The 24,098-nt window shown below is 45.7% G+C and overlaps 1 protein-coding gene across 2 annotated transcripts in view; it reads right to left on the bottom strand.

Moving 5' to 3' along the window:
• Window positions 1-349: 349 nt before the first annotated feature.
• The window catches only part of TMEM131L (transmembrane 131 like), a 160,604-nt gene continuing 136,855 nt past the window's right edge, over window positions 350-24,098 (bottom strand). The window contains exons 27-35 of one of the 2 annotated variants that reach the window (XM_032413031.1): window positions 16,574-16,695; window positions 13,504-13,670; window positions 11,357-11,539; window positions 8,316-8,394; window positions 7,124-7,206; window positions 6,351-6,471; window positions 5,241-5,332; window positions 2,183-2,322; window positions 350-1,457 (exon numbers count right to left, since the gene is read on the bottom strand). In XM_032413031.1, coding sequence (XP_032268922.1) covers window positions 1,182-1,457; window positions 2,183-2,322; window positions 5,241-5,332; window positions 6,351-6,471; window positions 7,124-7,206; window positions 8,316-8,394; window positions 11,357-11,539; window positions 13,504-13,670; window positions 16,574-16,695 — 1,263 coding nt within the window. In that variant the 3' untranslated portion in view covers window positions 350-1,181. The remainder of the gene's footprint in view (window positions 1,458-2,182; window positions 2,323-5,240; window positions 5,333-6,350; window positions 6,472-7,123; window positions 7,207-8,315; window positions 8,395-11,356; window positions 11,540-13,503; window positions 13,671-16,573; window positions 16,696-24,098) is intronic. The other variant, XM_032413032.1, reaches the window with a different exon arrangement.

The raw sequence follows: 24,098 nt of genomic DNA, 5'->3' as shown, positions 1-24,098 counted from the left end.
GGTATATACCTAGAACCTAAATTACTGTAACATTATTCCACATTGGGGGTGGGAGGTCTGCTTTACCCAAATCAGGATTCTGACTTGGCCACCTGAGTAGTCTCTAGCTGCCGTGCATGCCTGGAGGCACCGCTTACAGAAGGGCAGCCCCAGGTTGGCAGCACGCCGCCCTCCTTGTCCCAGGCCCCCTGGCAGCCATGGCAAAGACAGGTCCAAAGCCAGCATACCCAGCGCTCCACTCGAAACTCCCTCCTACTGAATTTCCAATAAAGACAAGACAAAAGGTTAAAAAATAAGACATTTTTATTAAAAGTTAAAGGTTTTCAAAGTTTACACATGCACATAGATACTTCCACTATCTCATGGCTTTCTCAAGTCACTGACAAGCACATACAAACTGGTCTGGCAAACATGCTTTGGCTACCTAACTCCCCCGAGTTTTTGTATTTGGAGTAAGCCCGCTCACTCAGGGGGAAACCAAACACTTGCCAGAATGTCCCCGTTGCTGCTGTTGCCCCCACACAGGCAGGACAGAGGGCAGGGAACACTCTTGCGCTCCTGAACAGGCAGAGCCGAGCCAGGCTCTCGGCTTCGCAAAGCAGCCGCGACCGCCGCGACCGGAACGAGCCACCCTCCACCCTGAGCACCGTCTGTCCAGGCAAGGGAGCGGGCTGCTCAGCTGGGCCTCCCAACCCGCAGCTCTCAACACCGGCTGCGCCTTACAGGCCGTGGAGAACCTGGAGCAAAATCCCGACGGCCTGAGCCACGGGTCAGTCCAGTCAGAATCTCTGGGAATGTCACCAGATAAAGGTCATTTTTGAAGTTCCCCGGGGGGCGCGGGGAGGATTCTGATGCCCAAGGAGGGGACAACCATAGCAGCCCCTCCTTTCTCAACTCTTAACCTTCTTAGAAGTCCCCCGTGTTCCAATTTAAAACATTTGGCATGTCTGACACACTTCTTCAATTATGAAGAAGTTATGACCTATGGATGCTTAAGTTTCTACCAGTGATTTGTAATGGGTTAAAAAAAAATAGAGCACCCAGACTTCATTAAAAAAATTTATTTTCATATAAAAGTGCCAAAATATCCACCAATGTCATAATCTATCTCAACAACCAGTTTACGCTAGTAATCAAAACACAAGCCTCTTTATTCACATTGTTTAAAAATCAAATTCTTTTCACACATTCCCACAGTAGCTTGAGTCTCTAGACAGTGGGAAGCTTGCATTCCTATTTGCTGTGGTAGTCCATATGTCCAGGTTCATATAGGCACGAAACGGGTTAAACCCTGGGTAGTATTCCTTGCACATGACAGCCTGGTTTTCCATGTGAGTCGAATGTTCCGTGGTGGGATTGATGGGGCAGCAACTTTCGTATACATCACTTTGCGGGGCCCAGATGGAACCAAAAAGTCCAGACATTGGAGACAAGCTTCGGGTGCTTGTGAGGTAGGGCTGAGGTGTACATGAGGAGGGGGAAAAAAAGAAATTTTTTAGAAAGGCAACATCAAGGTTGAATGCATACCAGTGGACACCACAGTGGTACCCATCCAAGTCACTGGGAAGTCACTAAACTATTCTCAACCCTCTGGGTTGCCTCAACGCCATTTTTCTCAAGCAGAGGGTTGTGAAATGCTCATCTCACTGGATGAACTTATTTTCAACCCAAGGAAGGACCCCTAGGTCAAATGCCCTCGATCCATAAAAAGTGTCTTGAGTGGATGTGAGAGGGAGGAGGCACGGGGCTTTCAGGCTCAGAAGGGTGCTGACAGGCAGGAAGCCCTCAGGACCCACTCACGGACCACTGACCAACCTTTTGGTCATTTGGATTCGTTCCTCTCTGAGCACAGATGAAAAGGTCAGCAGGACCGTGTTTATAAACACAGCTGTGTCACAGGGGGCTTCCTGGCCCAAACTCAATTTTATGGACACAGCATCGCTCCTCCGTGTCCTCTGGGACGCCTTTCTCATTCAGGGCGGCTAAACCGCCCGTGTCCGCAAGCCTCCACCTGTCTGACTATGCACTAGGCTCCTTCAGAGGGAGGCTAGCCTGGCTTCTGTGATCTTAAGGAAACAAGCCAGGCTTTGGCCGATCTGAACCTGACTCTGAAGTGAAGTGAGACCAGGATTAAAGAAGCACCAGAAAGAACTCGGAGCTGCCCTGGGGTCACGAAACTGACCGGAGAATTGAGAAGACCTGCATGTCCCCAGGCAGTCGGCATGTTGGGCGGGGGGCTCCAGGTAGATGGAGAGTTGTGATCCATAAAGTCTGTCTGAATTTCGGCAGGACAAGGGAAGCCATTGGGGTAATTCATGTTTTCTACAAAGAGTGGAAGACAACAACATAGGTAAACATTTTTACGGCGAGATCTGAATTCCCACTCTCAGGCCAAAAGCTTTCAAGGCCTTACCATACTGCCGAGGTAAAGACAGGTGTAGATACTCACCCCACGGGGACCAGGCGGGCCGTTACGCTGTCATTCTCAAGGTTAAACCTATCAGATATGCTACCTGGGAAGCCCTCAGGAAGCCCTCAGGAAGGTCTTCCTCTGGGCTTGATGTTCTGTATTTGACAATTTGATGGCAGGCTTTTTAATAAACACTCCTGCAGCCTGGAATCGTGTCGATTCTTACCAGTCCTTAACATTTGCTTTTATTACCTGTCGTGCCGACCTCAGCCTCCTGCACACACACCATGAAACCAGCACTTCTTAGCTAAGCAGGAAGGTACTGTTGTCCCTGCCTTATCCACGAGAGATATGTTCCAGGACCCCCAGTGGATGCCTGAAGCCACGGATACTCCCGAACCCTGTGTACGTTGTTTTCTTCCTATACATAAATACCCGGGGTAAAGTGTAATTTATAAATCAGGCACAGCAAGAGATTAACTAATAAAATAGAAAAATTTTAACAACATACTGTGATAAAAGTTATGTGATTGGGCCCTCTTTTCTCTTTCCCTCTCAAAATACCTTGTTGTACCGCACTCACCCTTCTTGTGAGGCTGTGAGGTAATAGAGTGCCTACGTGAGGAGAGGAGGTGAGGTGAATGACAGACACTGTGACACAGCATTAGGCTACTATCGACCTTCTGACAACACGTCAGGAGGAGGCTCATCTGCTTCTGGAAGGCAGCTGACCACGGGTAACTGAAACCACAGAAAGCACAACCCGGATAACGGGGTGCTGCGGTACCACACACAAGCCTCCCAAGCCCGGGAAGAAAGTCACCCCAGCACCCCCCTGTGGCTAGCATGGCGCAAGGCAGGTATCAAAATCCGGTGAAGTCCAGCTACTTACACGGCTTAGAGCTTCCCTGAAAAGGTACCCCACTATGAGAAATCGTGATCAGGCTGTGATGTATAATAGGGACATTTTGCAGCTTATCAGGGAAATCTCATAGCTCTTAGTGTTTATTATTACGGATGCTTGAGCCCAAGCATCTGCAACTTCCCACAGCTTCCCCTCCTGGCTCTCCGTCCGTTCCGTCCTTCTGCTCCACCACCCAGGGGAGGAAGAGTTAGGCCCTGCTGAGGGACAAGCCCGTACTTGTTTCCATTTCACTCGGGACTTGTCTGCCTAAAAAGTACAGCAAATACCTAAAGCCTCAGCCTCCCAATGGATAATCTACAATCTTAAGTCCACAGAAATCCACATGACCCAGGTCTACCAAATCTGAGGGACTAAATAGATCAGGGTTATTTGTAGAAGCCTCCAGACAGCCAGGTTGAGAGGGCTGTTTGAGACCATCTAAAATTATACATGGCAGGCCTGCACAACTGAACCCACATGAAGCCACTCGGCAGCTTCCTGTAAGGTCATTCTCAAAGGTTCTCACTGTTAAAGGTGCATTCTTTTTTAAAAAAAATTCAATTTAATTAACATATAGTGTATTATTAGTTTCAGGGATAGAATTTAGTGATTCACCAGTTGCATAGAACACCCAGTGTTCAACATATCACATGCTCTCCTTAATGCCCATCACCCAGTTACCCCAACCCCCTCCCCTCCAGCAACTCTCAGTTTGCTTCCTAGAGTTAAGAGTCTCTCATGGTTTGTCTCCCTCTCTGATTTCGTCTTATTTTTCCTTCCCTTCCCCTATGTTCCATCTGTTTTGTTTATAAGGCACATTCCTAATAAACAGACAAATAACAACAAAAGTCCAAGCTCATGAATACACAGAACAGACTGGTGACTGTCAGAGGCGGGGGGTGGAGGGGGTGGAGGGGAGTGGGGTGTATGTAAAATGGATGAAGGTGCTCAAGCAGTACAAACCCCCCATGATAAGATGAATCCATCCTAGAGATACAGTGCACGGTGATGATGAGCAGAGTTAACAATATCCTATCGTGTATTTATAAGGTGCTAAGAGAGATCTTAAAGTTTTCCTCACAGGGGCACCTGGGTGGCTCAGTCGTTAGGCGTCTGCCTTCAGCTCAGGTCATGATCTCAGGGTCCTGGGATCGAGCCCCACATTGGGCTTCCTGCTCGGCGGGAAGCCTGCTTCTCCCTCTGCCTCTGCCGCTCCCCCCTGCTTGTGCTCTCTCTCTCTCTCTCTCTGACAAATAAATAAATAAAATCTTTAAAAAAAAAAAAAAGTTTTCCTCACAGAGAGAACATTTGTAATCATGTACAGGGATGGGTGGTGACTAGACTTACTGTAGCCATCACTTCCCAGTACATACCAATAGCCAATCATTACGTCATACACCTGAAACTAATACAATGTTCTGGGTCAATTGTATCGAAGTTGCTTTTAAAAAGGTACATTCTGGAGGAGATTATGCTAAGTGAAATAAGTCAAGCAGAGAAAGTCAATTATCATATGGTTTCAATTATTTGTGGAACGTAAGGAATAGCATGGAGGACATTAGGAGAAGGAAGGGAAAAATGAAGGGGGGGGAAATTGGAGGGAGAGATGAACCATGAGAGACTATGGACTCTGAGAAACAAACTGAGGGTTCTAGAGGGCAGGGGGGTGGGGGGATGGGTTAGCCTGGTGATGGGTATTAAGGAGGGTACATACTGCATGGAGCACTGGGTGTTATATGCCAACAATGAATCATGGAACACTACATCAAAAACTAATGATGTATTGTATGGTGACATAACATAATAAAATAAAAATAAAAAAAAAAGGTACATTCTTCTGCAGTTAGTGCCTCAGGTCCATCCACTTTCTGCTTCGACTTTTCTGAAAGTAAAAGAATGGCATCGGATTGTTCGAGCAGCTTTTACCTTCCGGAAAGGCATTATAATCGTTCAGTTCCAACGGACAGTACACGCTGGGGAACTGGCCTTCACAGGCTGCGCTCCAGTCAATGAAACTGCTACAAAACACAAGAGGTCTCGTTTCAGAAGCAGGACGTCAAAAGACCGAGTGAAGAAAGAGGAGAACGATTTCATGGCCCAGCATCCTAGTCACTGCTCATCCCTCAGTTTTGGAAGAGAAAAGATGTACTTTCTCAAGTCCCGGGATCAAAGACTTCCTGACTGAACGCTCCCCACCAATGACACGGCCTTGCAGGACGGATGGCTCCGGTGGGGAGCGCACTCGCCTGATCACCAGGTGGGCTAAGTCCAACCGGAGGCAGAATCCAAGGCCCTGGCTTCCGGAGCGCTCTGGGAGAGCGACTGCGCTACCCCGAGCCTCTCAGCCTCAGCAGGTGCGGCTCTAAAGCGTCCCCCTCACCCGGGGCAGGGTCGGCATTCGTCTCAGGGGAGCCAAAACCAGCACGACTGATTCGCGACAGATACTTATGATCACGATTACAAACTGGAGTCTCATGATAGAGAGAAGAAAGTCAATACCACTGTAATAAACTGAACCAAAAAAGAAAACCTCAAATAGATTCCGTGATTAAACATAGATGCCACCATTTTCTCACGTTCTCACCACTGAACGTCCTTGACATCCAATAGCAAATTAAAGAAACTGCTCCCGTGTAATGGTCTTTCAATACTCAAACTATCTGATCTTTCTTAACATTTTCAATGTGTTCATGATGAATGCCACGGAAAAATGGAAATCTCTGCTCCGTCAGGTGGTAGGAGTTGTGAGTGATTGTTTTTCCAAACGGGCCTCTATTAACAGACCATCTTTTCAACTTAAGGAGGAAAGTAATGATGTGGTCAGCAGCTGTGTTGCTCTTATTTCATGTTTCTCTCACCCAGGCTTTGTTGTTTTCTAAGACATCACAACACAACTTCAAGAGGCAGATGGAAACACCCAGCTAAGGTGCACGGGGGAAGGAAGCCTGGCCCCCAATTTTGCAAGGCCTGCCTAACAGACTGAACTCCAGTCCCCTTAGGCTAAGCGAGGCAACGACCAGAGAAGAGACTCCGTACCTATTATGCACGGGGGCCGGGCCCTGCATCACGCCAGGCATGCTGTTCTCCACAGCGCAGTTGAAGCTGCTTGTCACACACACGGGCTGTGTGGGCCACAGGTCTCCAGGTGGGTAAAGACCTAAGGAAGAGAACAAGTCCTCTCAGTCTACCCTCTTCCCTCCTCGGCCCTCATCCCACCCTTCCTGCATCTTCTCTTCTTTCCTTCTAGAAAACACTCCCCGCAAGTCACCCACACGTGCTGATCATCTCTGTCTTCCCTGACCCTTTTCGGGATCTACTTTCAGGATATAAAGCAGAAAGATGGGGTCTAAGGAGAACGCCACTGTTCCACTGACAATTCAACAATAGCAAGTCCAAAATGTATCCAAAGCACAGTGCAGAAGCCCATGCTTTCAAAGTCGGCTCCAAGGCATAGGGCAGTTTTCAAATCTAGCAGAATTGATATAAGCAAAAGCAAGTCCGTGTATCAGAGCTCCATGATGCCACGGGGAGTGGACACTGGGCTCATCCTGCCACAAGCCCCGACCCCGCCAGGCGGGAAGCAGGCGCTGCAGGACAACGGGAGACACGAGCACCTCGGCTACAAGGCAGGGGCAGCCCGAGTCCGAGGCCCCTGATGACGCCGATCCAGAGAGCAGGGGCCTTCCAGAGTGCACGGAAGCGCGGTGACATGGCTCGGACGAGAGGGCCCGCCCCCCCGCCACCTGCTCCCTGGCCTGCCATGTGGAGGGACCCCTGGCTGGTGCCGGTAGCAAGAGTCTGCGCCTCACCTTTATCTTCTTCAACACCTGCGGGCCCGGCAGGAAGGCTGGGACAGGGGGGTTCTGCGTATTGTGGGAGATTATTCATGTTTCTGTGGAGAAAGCGAGAAAATGAGGATCTACGGATTTCTTCTGTACAAGGACATACCAACTTTGTTCAACCAAGTCTGAGTTTTACAGGAATTCTTCCCCCAAGAAACAGAAATACTAGAGACACAAAGGTACACAGCCAGAAAAGGGTTAAGGGATATCCAATTTCCAAGACCCAGCAAAGCCTGTTTTTAATACACAACAAAATCAGTTTAACTGAGGCCAACTGCAGGCTCCCGTCTGCCCAGCACCAGCCGGCAGCAGGTATCGATCCCTAGTCACTGTACGCTCCCAAAACAGTCGACAGCTTGCCTCGTCCCCCCGCTGAACTTCCTTCTTCACAGGCGCATCCATCTAATGTTAACGAGAGCCTCCTGTCCTCTCACAACGCGACCAGCGCCTAAGGAAATGCGATCACGTTCTCACTCAAAAACCCTCTTGTCCCGCTCAACAAAAGCCACCTGTCTATTTTGTTCGATGGGGCAGCAATCATCACAGAGTGGAGTCATAACCATGGGAGGATCGGCTAGCTTCTTGCAAAACTCCCTACGTCATCAGTGCTCAGTTTTATTTCAAGTCCTAGCAAAGAGTAGATAACGCCCATCCCTACAATAACTGCAGTTTCTCTTTCTGCTTTCAGGAATGAGATGTGTTCTTTTTTTTTTTCCCCTTAAGATTTATTTATTTAAGAGCAAGAGAGCGCACGCAAGCTGGGGGAGGGGCAGAGGGAGAGAGACAAGCAGACTCCCCGCTGAGCCTGAGCTCTGAGCCCGACCGGGGCTCGATCCCAGGACCCTGGGATCATGACCTGAGCCAAAGGCAGACGCTTTACCAACTGAGCCACCCAGGCGCCCCAGAAATGGGATGTGTTCTAAAGTGGCTTTATCACTGGCAGCAACAGGGCTCCCAGAGACATGCCCACAGGAAACATGTTTACTCGGAAGGATCCTGCTTTCTGAATTATGAGCGAAATTGGATGTTACTTTCTTTCATTCTTAAAAAGCTTTCCTATTTGCACCTGCAGAACCAAGTACAAAGCAGCAAGCAGCACAGTGACAGAAAAAGATAATACATAAAACACACTATAAAAGCTAGAAAGTTAAACACTTACGTGGGATTGCAGATGTTATGAGAAAGATTCAAGGAGATGGGAGTTTCTGAAGAAAAGTCGTTTTGTGAAACATTGTCTCCTGCATAGAAGCAAAAAAATTATCACAAGCTTTTACAAATGTAATTTAACTGCACTATGTATTAAAGTGCAGACTCCTAATATCACTAACCCTGAATGAGCAATTCATTTCTCACTTTTAACTGATTTTCACATTAGTAATTTTATTTTTTAAAAATCTCTATTATATTTATCTTTTCATTGAAAACTTACTAACTTAAATTTATGGATTTTGGACTCACAGTGTTTTAATTATGGAAAAAAGCTGAGACTGTTAATATTACATAACTTTCTCATAAGGATTTTTCTTTTTTTTTTTTTTTTAAAGATTTTATTTATTTATTTGAGAGAGCGAGAATGAGAGAGAGAGAGAGCATATGAGAGGGAGGAGGGTCAGAGGGAGAAGCAGACTCCCTGCTGAGCAGGAAGCCCGATGCGGGACTCCATCCCGGGACTCCAGGATCATGACCTGAGCCGAAGGCAGTTGCTTAACCAACTGAGCCACCCAGGCGCCCCAGGATTTTTCTGATAAAAGAAATCTTGCTGTATAAATAGACCCCTGCAGTTTATAAAAGTGCCACTGTAGGAAACCTCTGAAAACAAACGTAAGTTTAGAGAAGAAAAACAGAAGTCACCTGCGATGATGCGGCCGTTCAACATCAGGTGTACTTCCTTACCATCTCTTTTTATGTGCATGCATATGTATAAAATTGGGCTCACACTTCATATATACTTTGTCTTTATGGTCTTTTACACCATTAATTATACTGGGGACATTTTCCTGATAGTACATAACCCTCAAACAACCTATAAACTACATATTAAGTACGGCAACACCATCAATAATTTTTACCATCTTGCTCCTTGGCCTTCCCTAAGCAAAAGCTGCACTTCTATTCTTTGTTACGAAGGACTGATTTTTAAAAATCTTGAGCTGGCATCAGCAGGGAAACTTTGTCTTCAGTGGTGGATGGAGCTGTGCTTGGTGTACGCTGCAAAAGCCAAGCTTCCTCAGGCCAGACGCATCCCCGCTATCAAAGCACATGGACCTGCCTGCCTTCATCTGAGCCTGCGTGCGGCTCCACGTTGAGGGAAGACAGTGTCCCCCAGAGGGGGCAGGACTGCTATGTTTCTGAGAAGATCTTATCTCTTTATGCCTAAAGCACAGTACACAGTAATAAACAGTGCATATCAGTGATATTAAAATTTTATGGGGGGTCATTAAGAAAACAATGTCGCAAAGGCTCCTGGCGATGGGAGGTGGGGGAGCTGATAATGAAACACAGCCTGAAGATACACGTGGGTGCCCTGTGTAGGTTTTTATGGCTATCGTGCCCTGGTCTCTCAGATAAGACCTTCTTTTATAGGTCTCACCGCGGGGAGGAGACAGAGAAGAGAGACACCAGAGGCTGCTGAAGGGAGCTGTCTGTGGCTTGAAGCAGCCTGTCTGGGGGAGGAGACAGGGTTCGAGCCCGAGCCCCTGGCGGTGAGCAAACTGGGCTGTGCAACAAGCCGCCAACCTCTCTGAGCCTGGGGCCTCACACCTCAGCCTGGCCCAGGGATGCTGGCCCTCCCTCTCAAGGCCATGTGGGAGCAGTGTGAGTATGACTGGGGAACGAAGGCCTCACACGTGCAAGCTTCTCAATCTCACCACCGTTTCCTTACACAAAGACTAAATTTACTATGTTGAAAACAATAGTGGAAAGGAACGAACTCCATCTTTATATGGTCACAGAGCTTAAAAAAACACCAAGTGAAAGAAGCAAGATGCAGAATGATATACTAAAGTGCGATTTCCTTTACGTAAGTCACAAATATTCTGTACTTTGTTGGTGGACATATGAAGGTAAAATAAAATATGGACTAGAAGAATACACACCAAGTTCATGACAGTGGACAGTGATGCTCTTGAGGAGGTAAAAGTGGAACAGACTATAAGGCATTATTAAAAAAAAAAACAAAAACGAGGGTAAATATAATAAAAGTAAGTTAATTCTTTGACCTTTCCCAAATCTCCAAATTTCTCAAAAATAAGAGCGGGCCGCAATGTCCACAGAAGCATTATTCACAAGAGCCAAAATGTGGAAACACCCCAAGTGGCCATCAACAGATGAATGGATAATCAAAATGTGGTATGTACATGGAATGGAATATTATTTGGCCTTAAAAAGGAAGGATGGGGAGCGCCTGGGTGGCTCAGTCGTTAAGCGTCTGCCTTCGGCTCAGGTCATGATCCCAGGGTCCTGGGATCGAGCCCCGCATCGGGCTCCCCGCTCAGCGGGAAGCCTGCTCCTCCCTCTCCCACTCCCCCTGCTTGTGTTCCCTCTCTAGCTGTCTCTCTCTCTGTCAAATAAATAAAATCTTAAAAAAAAAAAAAAAAAAAAGGAAGGATGGAAGAACCTTGGAGAAATTACGCTAAATGAAATAAGCCAGACACAAAAGGACAACCACTGTGTGATTCTACTTAGACACTAGAGTAGTCAAAGTGATCGAGACAGGAAGTAGCAGAGAGGCTTCCAGGGGCTGGGGGAGCGGGGACTGGGGAACGGAGAGCCGTTGTTTAAAGGTGCAGAGTCTGTTGGGGCTGATGAGAAGATTCGGGGAATGGATGGTTATGCAATAGGAGTGCTCTTAATGCCACTGAACGCTACACTTAAAAACTGTAAATTCTGTTACAAATATTTTACCATAATAAAAACGCGCAAGTAATAAAATGAACGTGGAAGTTCTTTGAACTGTTTCAAAGATACACATTGAAATGATGATAATGATGATGACGATGATGATGATGGGGTGGGGAAGGGAGGGGAGGGGAAAAAAAGGAAGGAGGGAAAAACAAGAGAGTGAATGAAATCCAAAGCGAAGCCGGTACTCCAACCTGCGGCCCTGCGTGGGCTCCAGGCGCTGGAAGGCAGATCCTGGCCTGGTACCGGGCTCGCCAAGGGCGGTTGGCAGGCCGCCCCCCCCCGCCCCCCCGGACTCACCGGCCGGCAGGAAGTGCTGAGGGCCCACCGCAGGCTTCTTGTCCCCGTCGGAGCTACTACTGCTCCAGCTGCCCCAGCTGCCCCGGCTGGCCCGCACGCTGCCCGACGAGCTGCCGCAGTCCGAGCTGGAATCGGAGCAGGACTTCTCCACGCACTTCTTCCCGGGCTTCGGGTAGTAGCCCTCTGCGGGAAGGCAGAGAGACGTCGCGTTTCAGTTAAACAATTTTCAGCTGGATGCCATGTCCCATCAAAGGAGAGAGGTAAAATTAGGAAGGAGGCCACGTTCAGCTTCAGGGTCTGCTCTACCTCTGCTCATCCAGGGAGAAGAATGAAGTTACCTGACACCAATGATGGGACGTGGAGGAACCGTGGGGGATGAGCTCTGCCTATGGGATGGACGCTCACACGTGTCCGGGGCTCAGACCGTCCACACCAATGATAACTGTGATCTAACAATGGTTCTGGAAATAAACACTCCGGGAAAGAAAACAGCCTACTCAACCAGACTGGAAATTTATAGGTAATGTCCCACTCTCTTCTATTAAGATTTCCACTAAGAGCTTCAAATTATTATTTATGTGTGGGTGGAAAGAACCTCCAATAAGACCAAAAAGCAACGCGTGTGTCAAGGGAATAAGTGAGAGGACGGAGAGAGAAACTCCCTAACTCTGTCAGCTGGCGTGTCTGCCAGCCTGCACGCACTGACTCGGACGTGTGTCTGGGGACACGGGTGCTGGCCGGGAGGATGACCACTCCCCCGCCCCCTCCCCCACGGCTACAGCCAGCTTCAGCGGCCCCTGAGCCTCCTGCTATGCTCTGCCCTACCCTGGACCTAGCTCTGGGTGCCCTCTACCTCCCACTCCCAGAGACTCTGCCCAGCAGTTCTCGGGTGGGCCAGCAGCCTGGTCTGCAGGAACCACCTGGCTCAGGTGTGTGAGAAGAACACGGTTCCCACCTGGCCTTTCCCCAGAGTAAGCAACCACTGTGTCTTCAGCACTCTGCATGGGGAGAGTGGAGAATGGCCAAGTTTTAGAGGAAGGGGGGGAACACCAGAGGCCTGCCCAGGTTCAAAAGAATCTCAGGTTTCCAGTCTCATCCTGATAGCTTTCCATTTGGGCTGCTGTAAGCTAAAGTTGCCTATAAAGTGATAATCTCAAGACCCATTTATTATTATTATTGTTATTATTATTATTATGTTCAATTAGTCACCATACAATACATCATTAGTTTCTGATGTAGTGATCCATGATTCACTGTTTTCGTATAACACCCAGTGCTCCATGCAGTATGTGCCCTCCTTAATACCCATCACCGGGCTAACCAATCCCCCCCCTCCCCTCTCCCCTCTAAAGCCCTGTTTGTTCTGAGTCCATAGTCTCTCATGGTTCATCTCTCCCTCCAATTCCCCACCCCTCATTTTTCCCTTCCTTCTCCTAATGTCCTCCATGCTATTCCTTATGTTCCACAAATAAGTGAAACCATATGATAATTGACTTTCTCTGCTTGACTTATGTCACTTAGCATAATCTCCTCCAGTCCCATCCATGTTGATGTAAAAGTTGGGTATTCATCCTTTCTGATGGCTGAGTAATATTCCATTGTATATATGGACCACATCTTCTTTATCCATTCATCTGTTGAAGGGCATCTTGGCTCTTTCCACAGTTTGGCTATTGTGGACATTGCTGCTATGAACCTTGGGGTGCATGTGGCCCTTCTTTTCACTACATCTGCGTCTTTGGGGTAAATACCCAGGAGTGCAATTGCTGGGTCATAGGGTAGCTCTATTTTTAATTTGTTGAGGCACCTCCACACTGTTTTCCAAAGTGGCTATACCAACTTGCATTCCCACCAACAGCGTAAGAGGGTTCCCCTTTCTCCACAACCTCTCCAACATTTGTTGTTTCTTGCCTTGTCAATTTTTGCCATTCTAACTGGTGTAAGGTGGTATCTCAACGTGGTTTTGATTTGAATTTCCTGATGGCCAGTGATGTTGAACGTTTTTTCATGTGTCTGCTGGCCACTTGTATGTCTTCTTTGGAGAAGTGTCTGTTCGTGTCAAGACCCATTTCTTTACACTAGATACTTCCTAGAGGAATCAAAACTTCCGACAGAAGCACCATTCACAGCTCAATATAGTTACATACCTGCCTCTCCCTGTGCAGCAGATAAGCTGCTTCCAATGCCAGCATCGGTCTTACAAATTTCCCCAGGATTTTCCTGTATACACCAGTTTCTGACATCGATGTCACTGCTCAGCTCAGACCTTTCAAATTCACTGCACACAAGTTTTAATTCACTCTGTTCAGAAGGCCTAGAAGAACCACAAAAAGATCACATTTGAATGTTATCATCCATCCATCCATCCTTGCTTTCCAGGAGACTTATCAGAGGTGAAAATATGAACCTGGGACAACTCAAGACCTCTGTTCTTAGGGTTTTGACTGAGTAAGAGGATATCAAAAAGACAAAGATTTTGCTGTTTTAGAACTACAATCAATTTGGAGCTCATTTAATCGACTTCCTAGTTCACAGTGAGAGGAATAAAACTCCACAAGGTTAAATGAGTCCTTCTATCATCTCATAAGTGGCAAGTCCATGACCAGAACCCAGGACTCTTGGCCCGTCTTCCTTGGCTTTAGCATAAAGTATGATTCTCAGTAGATGTACCTACTCCCTGGTGTCTGGGGGTTAACTTAAATCTTTTCTCATCCATTCATTTAGCAAACATTTGTTGAATGACTACCACGTGCCATGTATTGTTAGGAAAGGTATAGCATTTACAAAGCATAAAGTTCTTTCCCTAAGGAATTCATGGCCCAATAAAAACATCTCTCTACTAGACCGTGAACTCCTTGGGGGAAAGAACTGTAATGGTTTTGCAAATGGCTAAACATTTAGAAATGGTAGAGGATGCCATAGGAGTGTGCAGATGGCTACTCACAAGGTCCAATTTCAGTACCTCATGGCAGGTTTGTAGGATGGCAGTTACGAAGACAAAACATGTGAGCCATAGCACATGATTTCACCAGTTTCTGACCACTCAAGGTAAAGAGTATAATAGATACAAGCAAGAGCCAAGGAAACAATCTGACAACCACCTACTTCTTAAGCATCCTGTTCCCAGAACATTCTGATTAGCTACAAGATACTTAACAGTTCTATGTTAACAACTTGTTTCTTTAGCATGTCAGAAATCTGCTTATAGAAATATACCATGACACTTAATTGGTGAAATTCCACTTGATTTTTGTATTTTCCTGTATGTTCTTATCAGAAAAATATAATACTTTATTTTTTAAAAAGATTTTATCCATTTATTTGATGGAGAGAGAGAGAGAGCATACACACAAGCAGGGGGAGGGGCAGAGGGAGAGTAAGAAGCAGGCTCCCTGCTGAGCAGGGAATCCAACATGGGACTCGATCCCAGGACTCCGGGATCATGACCTGAGCCAAAGGCAGACGCTTAACCAACTGAGCTACCCCGGCACCCCCAAAATGTAATATTTTACAGTGATCTAAATCAATCAATTTGTTTTATGAAAATACATGTAAAAAGAATATAAGGTGTAACTTTCTATAAGATACCACATTGCAGTTTTTAAATATTTTAGCCTAAATTAAAAGGATAATTACCAATCAACAGTTAGTATTTGGTATTAACAACAAACTAACGATGAGACTATTCTTTTTTCATCTTTGCAGTTTGCTGTTGCCCAGTGTGAGCCAGGGACCTTGGAGCTACCTGACCGTTCTCCAGCAGAGTACACAACACGACACCGCTGAATCACCCGCTCTGAGCTCCAGACCGCAGCCACCTCAGGGACCTAGGGACAGATGCCGTGAGCAGCACCAGATATGTCTCCCACCCCACGGTCCTCGCCTCCATGTGAGCTGTGCTGCCCGAGTCCCCTTCACACAACAAGCGCGACCGCAGCAAGGTGGGGCTTCTTCCACAGGAAGATTTGGAGCCACAAAAGAACAATTTGACAGAAACACATACAGATACCTAGCTGAGCCTACAAGAAAGAAATCCCCAGATGCCAGAACTCAAAAGAAGAAAAAGCCAGAGAGGTGAGGATGGAGGGATTACTCAGGAGGGGCTGGGTTTTAATTCCCCGCTCAAGGACAGTCACATACAGGAGTCGGGGACCTCGAACTGTTTCCTAAATAAAAGTAGGGTCCTTGAAGGAAGCACTGTCAGTGCAAGAGACACCTGAAAACCTCCATCCATGGACTTAGGGAGGAAAAGGCAGGAGAAAGCATCTCTACTGGAGGCTCTCGACTTGGGCACATGTTGGGTGTTTAGAAGTCTAACCCAAGAAATCAAAATTCAGAGACTATACCACCAGATAGATTTGGAGTCAGAATGTATGCACTACAGGGGCCACTGGGTGGCTCAGTCGGTTAAGCATCTGCCTTCGGCTCAGGTCATGATTCCAGGGTCCTGGGATCAAGCCTGGCACAGGGCTCCCTGCTCAATGGGGAGTCTGCTTCTCCCTCTGCCAAACCCCCACCCCCATTCGTGCTCTCTCTCTCTCTCTTAAATAAATAAAATCTTAAAAAAAAAATGTACGTACTGACCTGCTGAAAAAAAAATATGGGATTCCCACATAAACACTATCCAGTGCCTTCATTTTACTAATAAGAAAATGAAAGCTTAGGGAGATTGAATGACCTCAGGAAGCAAGGTTTCCAAAGGAGAATACCAATTCTGGCTCTGCCCCTTACCAACTCTGGGGCTTTCAGCAAAACACATGCCTCGGCCCCACTTCCCAGAAACGTAAGAACCTAGCTTCTGGTGACTCTTCTCTTTCACTACGGGACCCCGTGGGCGAGGGTAACACTGGGGAGGGGAGGCCTGCCGGCACCCGTCTGTTTCCTCCGTCACCTGCCCCACAAACGCTCCTGCACTTCACAGGCAGAATGAAAGGCCTGGCACAGAGGAGACCTTATGCATTTTCTTTAAAACCTCCCATAGCTTTGAGCATTTTTTAAGGTAAAAACACGAAAAATCTATTCACTTTAAGGTATTTTAACAATATAAATGAAAACATAACAAGAATACATATTAATTTTAATAACGTACTTTTACGTCAATACTCTATTCTCAGTATCCGACATCGCAAAAATAAGACTAAACGATAACAGCTAAGTGTAAAATTACAGAGTAAAAAATAGATGAAAATTTTAAAAGGACTGTAAAAATTAACACACCTCAAGACCGGAGCAGCACCCCGTTTCTTTTTACGACACGCTCGACTTTTATTCCAACTTAAATTTTGTAAATTTCCTTCTTTTTTCTCCTGAAGCTTCTTCTTCCTATAAGGATCTTCCTGCTACAGAGAAAAAAGAAACCTTAAATGAAGGTTTAAACTGACTAAATATACATTTAAAACCCCTTTTTTTTTTTTTTTAACTTTTGAAGACCAACTCCATACAAATTCAGAATGTTCCAACACTGGTGAAAATGGAGACATACATTTCTCAATCTCCAGTTTGTTTTCATTCCCCTTCTTTCTCTACCTCCCTCAATCTCTGCAAAAAGAAGAAACATTGTTGCCTTCAGAATTCCAAAGGGGCTATAAAGGGAAAACATCTGTTGGCAATTTAGGGTCAGCTTGCTGTTAACTTCAGCAGCAATAAATTCTCCAGCATTCACCTGTTAATTTGGTATGTGCAATTCACATGAATTACTACTGAAGAAAAATCATGTAAAAACTCAACGTAGGAATAATTTGTGTATTTGTTTTTATTTGTTTACAGAAAAACTTTAGGAGACAGCCAATCTCCACTGAGTGTGCCAAATAGTTTAAGCTTTTGTAAATAAGAATATGCTTGATGCTTTTTAAATGTGGTTTTGAAAAACTTAATTTAGCATGAAATACATATATATCTATAAATTATATATAGTATATGTGTGTATATATACATATACATAAGTGTGTATGTGTGTATATATATGTAATTGTTCTTTTAATTTGGGCCTTTTCCTTTTATGTTCGGCAGTCTGTTAACTGGCCCGAGGGCAGGAGGATCCCCTGCCCATTAGCATTCTGAAGTAGCTCCTGCCCGGAGTCCTCTTGCACTCTCTCCCTCTTTTCCTTCCACCACTCTGCCCCTTTTAAGCAGAGGCACCTTCAGCAGGTGGGAGGTGGTACAGAGCTCACAAATTGAGACCCCAGGGCTTGAAAAATGCATCCTTCAGGGACCTCCCAGAGGCAAATCCCCTAGCTCCCAGAGTCTTCTTCCTACTGACCCTTAGGATTCACATTTCATAAAGAATAAAGACTGGCTCATTTTACCTTCTTTTTCGAGAAGGTTGGTCCTGAAATCAGAGTAGGAATGCATGATGTTCTAACATACGCTTGCCTGACACACATGACTTGGAAGAAGAAAAAGAAAAGGTTCATTCAAATGCCTATATGTTACATATCTGGGGTACCGAAAGCCTCATGTATCTATTAAAGCAGTAGGCTTATTACAATAAATACTAGAAATAAAATGAAATTGTAACTGTACATGTGGTGGGAGAATGGGATTTTTGTTTTTTTCTTAATACTCCTTTAGTTTCTCCCCCAGTAAGTAGGTATTAACTTTTTTCTGATTCTGAAGGTATTTTAAAAACGTGACAAGTTAAACACACAAAGCCCTATCTTAGAGAATCTTAATGCTAACTGCTCAGGTTTGATGCTAAACACACATTAATAGCATATGATCAGACATTCTCCAAAGTTAAAGGTTAGCTATATACCATATTTATTCGTGTACTGGTCCCTGTATATTTCTAGCTTTGGGGGAGAAAGGGATTCCCCTTTCCTTGGGCCAAGAAAGGCTGTTCAACACAGCAAGTCCTTGAGCCTTTCTGTCCCTCCAGAGTCACATACAAAGAAAGGATCTGTCTCTAAGTGGGGTCAGAGAAAAAGTGAACTGGTCAGTAGTCACTCTGACACTTGGCTGCTTCTCTCCACTCAGTCTGGTGAGAGCTGTCATCCTGTGCAAACAAGAGGGACTACAGAGACGTGGGACCGGGCGGTCAGAGGCATGGCTACTGCCTCTGAATTAGCCAGAGTGATTACCAGAAGAGTGCTCGGCACGCTGGACTCGGGTGCATGGAATGACCGAGAAGCAGCGTCCATGAGCAAACAAAAGGGGGGACAGAAAGAGGGTATGGACAAAAGAGGGAAGAGATAGAGGACATATGGAGTAGTGCAAAACTAATGAATGGCCTTTGTGTGTGTGTGCACGTGTGTGTGGCAGGGAGAGGGGGTTGGGAAGAACAGCACTGAGGAGGAAGGGCCCCAGTCTTGGGGAGAACAGGCCAGCCCTGGACGTAGCAGATGGTGGGGTGGAGGGAGGCAGGGTGAGGATACCAGAGACCCAAATCAACAGACCTGTCAAGAAATGAGAGGGAGAGGGGCGCCTGGGCGGCTCAGTCGTTAAGCGTCTGCCTTCGGCTCGGGTCATGATCCCAGGGTCCTGGGATCGAGCCCCGCATTGGGCTCCCTGCTCGGCAGGAAGCCTGCTTCTCCCTCTCCCATTCCCCCTGCTTGTGTTCCCTCTCTCACTGTCTCTCTCTCTGTTAAAAAATAAATAAAAAATCTTTAAAAAAAAAAAAAGAAAGAAATGAGAGGGAGAATAAAGGGAGAAGTTGGCTCTTTCCTTTTTGGTGGGGAGGGTGTCACACAGAGAGGGAGGCGGGCCCAACCAGGAGAAGAGTCCAGGTAGAGTTGCAAGTAAGAACATAGCTCTGAGGCCAAACAGCCTGAACTGAAGCTCAGTCCAGGCTTTTTACTGGCTGTGCGATCTTGAGCAAGTTACTCAGCTTCTCTTTGCCTCAATCTCCTGCGTCTTCCAGCAGGCTGTTGTGAGGAGCAAATAACCTGACACATAGCAAGTACTTTACAGAAGACGTCTTATTCTCACAGGATTGACTTATTTGAACTAGTGAAGTTCACGGAAGTCCCTGATAGAAGGGACAATTTTGCTGATTACAGGGTGGGCAAATAAAAAGATTTCCTAAAACTTTAATAAAAGCAAACAAAGAAATCAAAGGAGAGAAATCAGACTGACTCCACAAACAATCTCTAAGCTGCTGTATAGAAGTAACAGCAAATAAAAAATAAGAGAGAAGGGCAGACTAAGAAAAAAAACCAGACGCACTGTTTGAAGGCAGACTCAATACCATGCCATATGTTCTGACAGAAAATAAGAAAAACACGGGCAATAGAAAAGTGGGCAAAGCACATGAAATGCAAATTCACAAAAGAAATACAAAAGGCTAAACCATGAAGACTATCCAAAATATTGAATAATAAAGTATGTTTCTAGGAAAGGGAAATTATAGACCAGCTTGTATCTCCTCTTTCCATGCTGGTTTTAAAAAACACGAGTGTGTTTATACTGCATGTTTGCGCCTGCAGACACGACGAGAGGGCTGGGGAGGGGGAGGCCTCGGGAGGGGGAGGCCTGGGGAGGCAGTGCCCTTAACAGAGTCTGCCTCTGAGCAGTGCAAGCAGAACTGGGTGAGACATTCACTTTCGAATTTATAAAAAAAGAAAGAAAGAAAAGGAAGAAAGAAGGAAGAGAGGGAGGGAGGGATTTCAGGGGTAGGATTTCGGATGGATGATTTTTTACTTGTTTTTCAGAATTTTACAAAAAAGGAAATGAAGGAAAGTGCTCACTTCTCCCTGGTAAGAGATGCAAACTGAAAAGAAAACCAAAACACAGTCATTTCCCCATCATGCTGACCAAGACTTTGCAAGAAACACAGCACGGTGCTGGTGGGAGCAGAGGAAGTCAGCGTTGTCCCACAGCATCATCTCATCAGTGCGAATGAGAATCAGGACCACCTTTCCAGAAAGCAATCTGGGGCACACAGGAAGACACTCTTTAATTCTGCTTCTAGAAATCTCTAACAAGGATATATCAGGTATACAGGGAAGACTTAAGAACAATGTAGTTCATCATAGTGCTATTTACGAAAATAAAGCTGTAAATAACTTTAATGTCTGACTGCAAGCGAATGGTTTAGGATTAGGGCATAGTTAAATGATGGAATGTTATATAACCACTGGAAACAAAGTTCCCCTTGTTCTGAACATGAGAAAATGTAGAATTATAACATTATTAACAAAGCTACATATACATAATGATGGTCCTGAGTTTTTTTAAAAGTTGCATAAAGAAACAGAATGCAGAAAAATGCACAAAGTGGTTCATTTTGTATAGACTTTTCTCCCCCCCTTCATGCTTTTATAATAATCATGAATTCCTTTCCTAAGGGAAAGAAAAATCTGCTTTAAAAAAATAAACAGCAGGGCTAGGGTTAAAATTTAGTCTGTAGCTCTCAAATCTGGGCTTCAACCTTCTCTGCCAATAAATCTAGAGGAATGTTCCCCATGTACTATAGACAGATTTATACAATTTTCTAAGCTGCAAAGTTAGGTCCTAAGAATGTACAAGAAAAACAAACATTGAGTACTGCCCTTGGGAATGTGTTTATTGAGAATGATTTCTCCAAACGAACAATGAAATGGAAAGCACACTCAGGGTTTTAAAGAAGAGCTTTTTGCAAAACGGGGAGTGAGTCACGGAGACAGCAAAAAAAAAAAAAAGATGGGGACTCTGGTTCCCCAGATCCTCCGGCTCGCTGCAGCCTTCCTGCAGAGCTGGCGGCCATCTTTAGCTGCACAGGTCTCTCTTACATGGGCTCCCGGACCAGAAAAGAAAGGAGGGCCTTACGCGACCCCTGGGACTGTGCACAAGTCAAGTCTGTGCTCCCGGGATAGAGAGAGAAAAGACAAGGCCCGTGCCCCCAAAGGTGGAATGGTGGAGATATGCAGAGAAGAAAACAACAGGAAGAAATTAAGAAACCTGCCATAAGGAAGGGCACAGGGGTAGAGGGCTGAGTCTGGCATGGGGGCCTCGGATGGAGTCTGAAGCCCAGGAATGGTGCCCACTCGTGGCAGCACCACACAGCAGGGCTCCTGGGGCCACCTCCTCCTGATGGCCCCCAGATGGATGGACGGACTTGGCATGAGTTCCACCTGCTCTGCCCAGCACACAGGCTTTGCAGCCACTGAGTCATCACTTCTCACTGTTGGTTTGCATCTCATGGCAGGGCAACATCGAAGTCTCCAAAGCCCCTAGCAAGAGGCTGCTAAGTTCCAATTCTTAACTTCACCCATTCCCTCCTACCTCAAATTCAATGACTTCTTTCTGCTCCTGAAAGCACAGCCCATCGTAGTCTCATGGCCTCGCTTTCTGTACATCTGGTATACCTGCACCCTCGGGCCATCTGCAGATTCACCACCACCCGGGTTCACACTGGGGCCCCGCTCTTCTTCCTGTGCCCACACACCTCAGAGAACTCAGGGTCACCTTTCAGTTCTAACCTCCACAGGCACAGCTCCCAAATCTCAAGCTCCAGGCCCGAGTTTGCCATGTTAGCTCTGGTTCCGTATCTCCCACTGTCAGTCACGATCACACACAGTCATTCCCTTTGTACTGACCCCTTGTCAGCTCTTGGTACGTGAGCTACTCCAAGCACTTACCATGTTAACTCAGCCGCTCCTCACAACCCTAGGATGTAGGCACGCTCTCAGTACCCTCATTTGTCAGATAAGGAAACTGCGATGTTAAGTAACTCGCCCAATGTTATAGAGCAAATAAATGACGACCAGGATTCAAACCCAAGAGGTCTGGCTGCAAAGTCCATGCTCTTAATATGCAACACTGCTTTGAGAAACATAAAAATGAACTCATTGCATAAGTCAGAATTCCCCCATCTTCTCGTTAGCCAGAACTTAAAACTTAGGAGTTATTTTTGCAAATGGTTATATAAGAAAAGATAGTTCCTCTCCTTTATGCAATTAGGGAAGGGGAAATCCTGTTAGTTTTTCTTCTAAACTCTTACCTACTCCTCCTGTCCTTCCCCAAACACAGCCTTACGTCACACCTCCCAGTAGAGTAACAGCCTCCTTGTTAGAAGAAAGCTGGTGTCCTTTTCGGCCCGCTCCAACCCAGCCTCCAAATCACTCACACTGATCCTCCAAAAATGCATTATTCACACATTCATTCAAGCATTTACTAAACGGCACTTTAGGATCTCTATAATAGGCATTCTGCCCATCTTTGTAAACCTGAATTGAAAAAGATTCAGTTATGACCTTCAAGAAAATCACAGCCTCCAGGCTGTTTTCCACTGGTTACCCACCACCCTCCCTCTATCCACCCCCCAGCCCAGAAACCTTCCCTAGCTGCCTATCCTTTGCATCAGGGTCTCCCCAGTTGGCCACCCTCAAGCTAAATCCTCCGAGAAGACATTCTGTTTGGACACACGTGCTTTTAGGAATCTGACTCTGAAGTTCCTTAGCGGGCAAGCGACCATGCTCTGCTTCTCTGCAAGCATCATCACTTCCCAACTGCTGGGCTCACCTAGTTCACCATCTCTGCTTCCAGTTGAGATCGAGTGGAGAAGTACAAACTTGGAATTGGGTGAGCCAAGGCCTTCGCCATCTGGAACGACTCCCACTCTTGCTTCACATTCCTGACTGAGCCTCTTCCCAAAGAGGATTTCCTACTGCTCCCGATTATGCCGTGGGGTTCAGTGGGGCCGCTGCCCACCTTCCCTTCTCTGCCTGTCCCGTTTCTATCTCCTCTAGGAGCTTTCCGTGCCCGCTGCAGGCTAAACTGACTTTCCACTCTCTGAAATCCCTTCTACTCTGTACGGATTGGGGCACTTGACTACTTGGACATAACGTGTCCTTCTTAAAAGCCTGCAAATTTCCAGTGGGGGATGTCTAGGATATATTTATTTTGCATCATTTTCATGTTATTTAAATGAAAAATTCTTGTTTGTTATAAAGTTTAAGCAAAAATGCAGAAATACGAAGAAGGAAAAAGATCACCCCAAATCCCACCACTCAGAATAACCACAGTCTGCCATCGATTATTTGGCAAATCTTGTTTTTACCAACTCTCTGTGAACTTACAGACACGTTAGGATGGCAAGACAGACAATGGGAATAATTTATAACACTGGGACAATGTATTATTTTTTTTAGTATATGTGCTGCTGAAGTGAACACGATGATGTATTATTTTTAAATAAAAATTTAAGGTTCGGTTTTATTTGAATTTAACATAAACTAAAGTAGAACCCGAGGAACTGCCAACTTTCAAGTAATTGTTTCTTCTCCACATGATACATTAGTTCCTTAAGGATCTCTCTAAAGTTAAGCAAAAGACCATGAAAGACATTTTCCTAAGTTTTCACCCTGTTAAATGATATGTTCAGTTTTACATAGTATTGACTCTCCACCAAGAAAAATAAAATTAAAACTCATTGTCACCTACCATTCAATACCACCTCCTGTTTTTGCAGCTTATGTTACTTTTTTGCTTTATTAAAGTTGTAATACATGCAATCTGTTCTGGAATTATAATTGCCAACTGTTTAGTCTTAGTTCTGGATATAAAATGGATAGAAATCTCAACAACAGACCATTAACACAGCTTCTTTATTTTTACTTCCGCCCTGGGTCTTTATTTTTACTTCTATCTTGGTTGGCTAAATTTCGTTAACTTCATTTTTTAAGAAAGACTCATGGTGAGTTCACTTGCGTTTAAGGATGCCTGCCTTGCTGCCTTTGTACTTGAGTGTCAATTTGTCTGGAATGTTCTTGCTCACATTTTTATTCTCTCAAAGATATGGCTCCACTGTTCCATGGCATTAGAT

This window comes from Phoca vitulina, unplaced genomic scaffold, assembly GCF_004348235.1.
Source record: "Phoca vitulina isolate PV1807 unplaced genomic scaffold, GSC_HSeal_1.0 scaffold14, whole genome shotgun sequence".
NCBI classification, from domain to species: Eukaryota; Metazoa; Chordata; class Mammalia; order Carnivora; family Phocidae; genus Phoca; species Phoca vitulina.
Note: the sequence above shows the minus strand (reverse complement) of the source record. Positions and strands in the feature narration are given on the sequence as shown.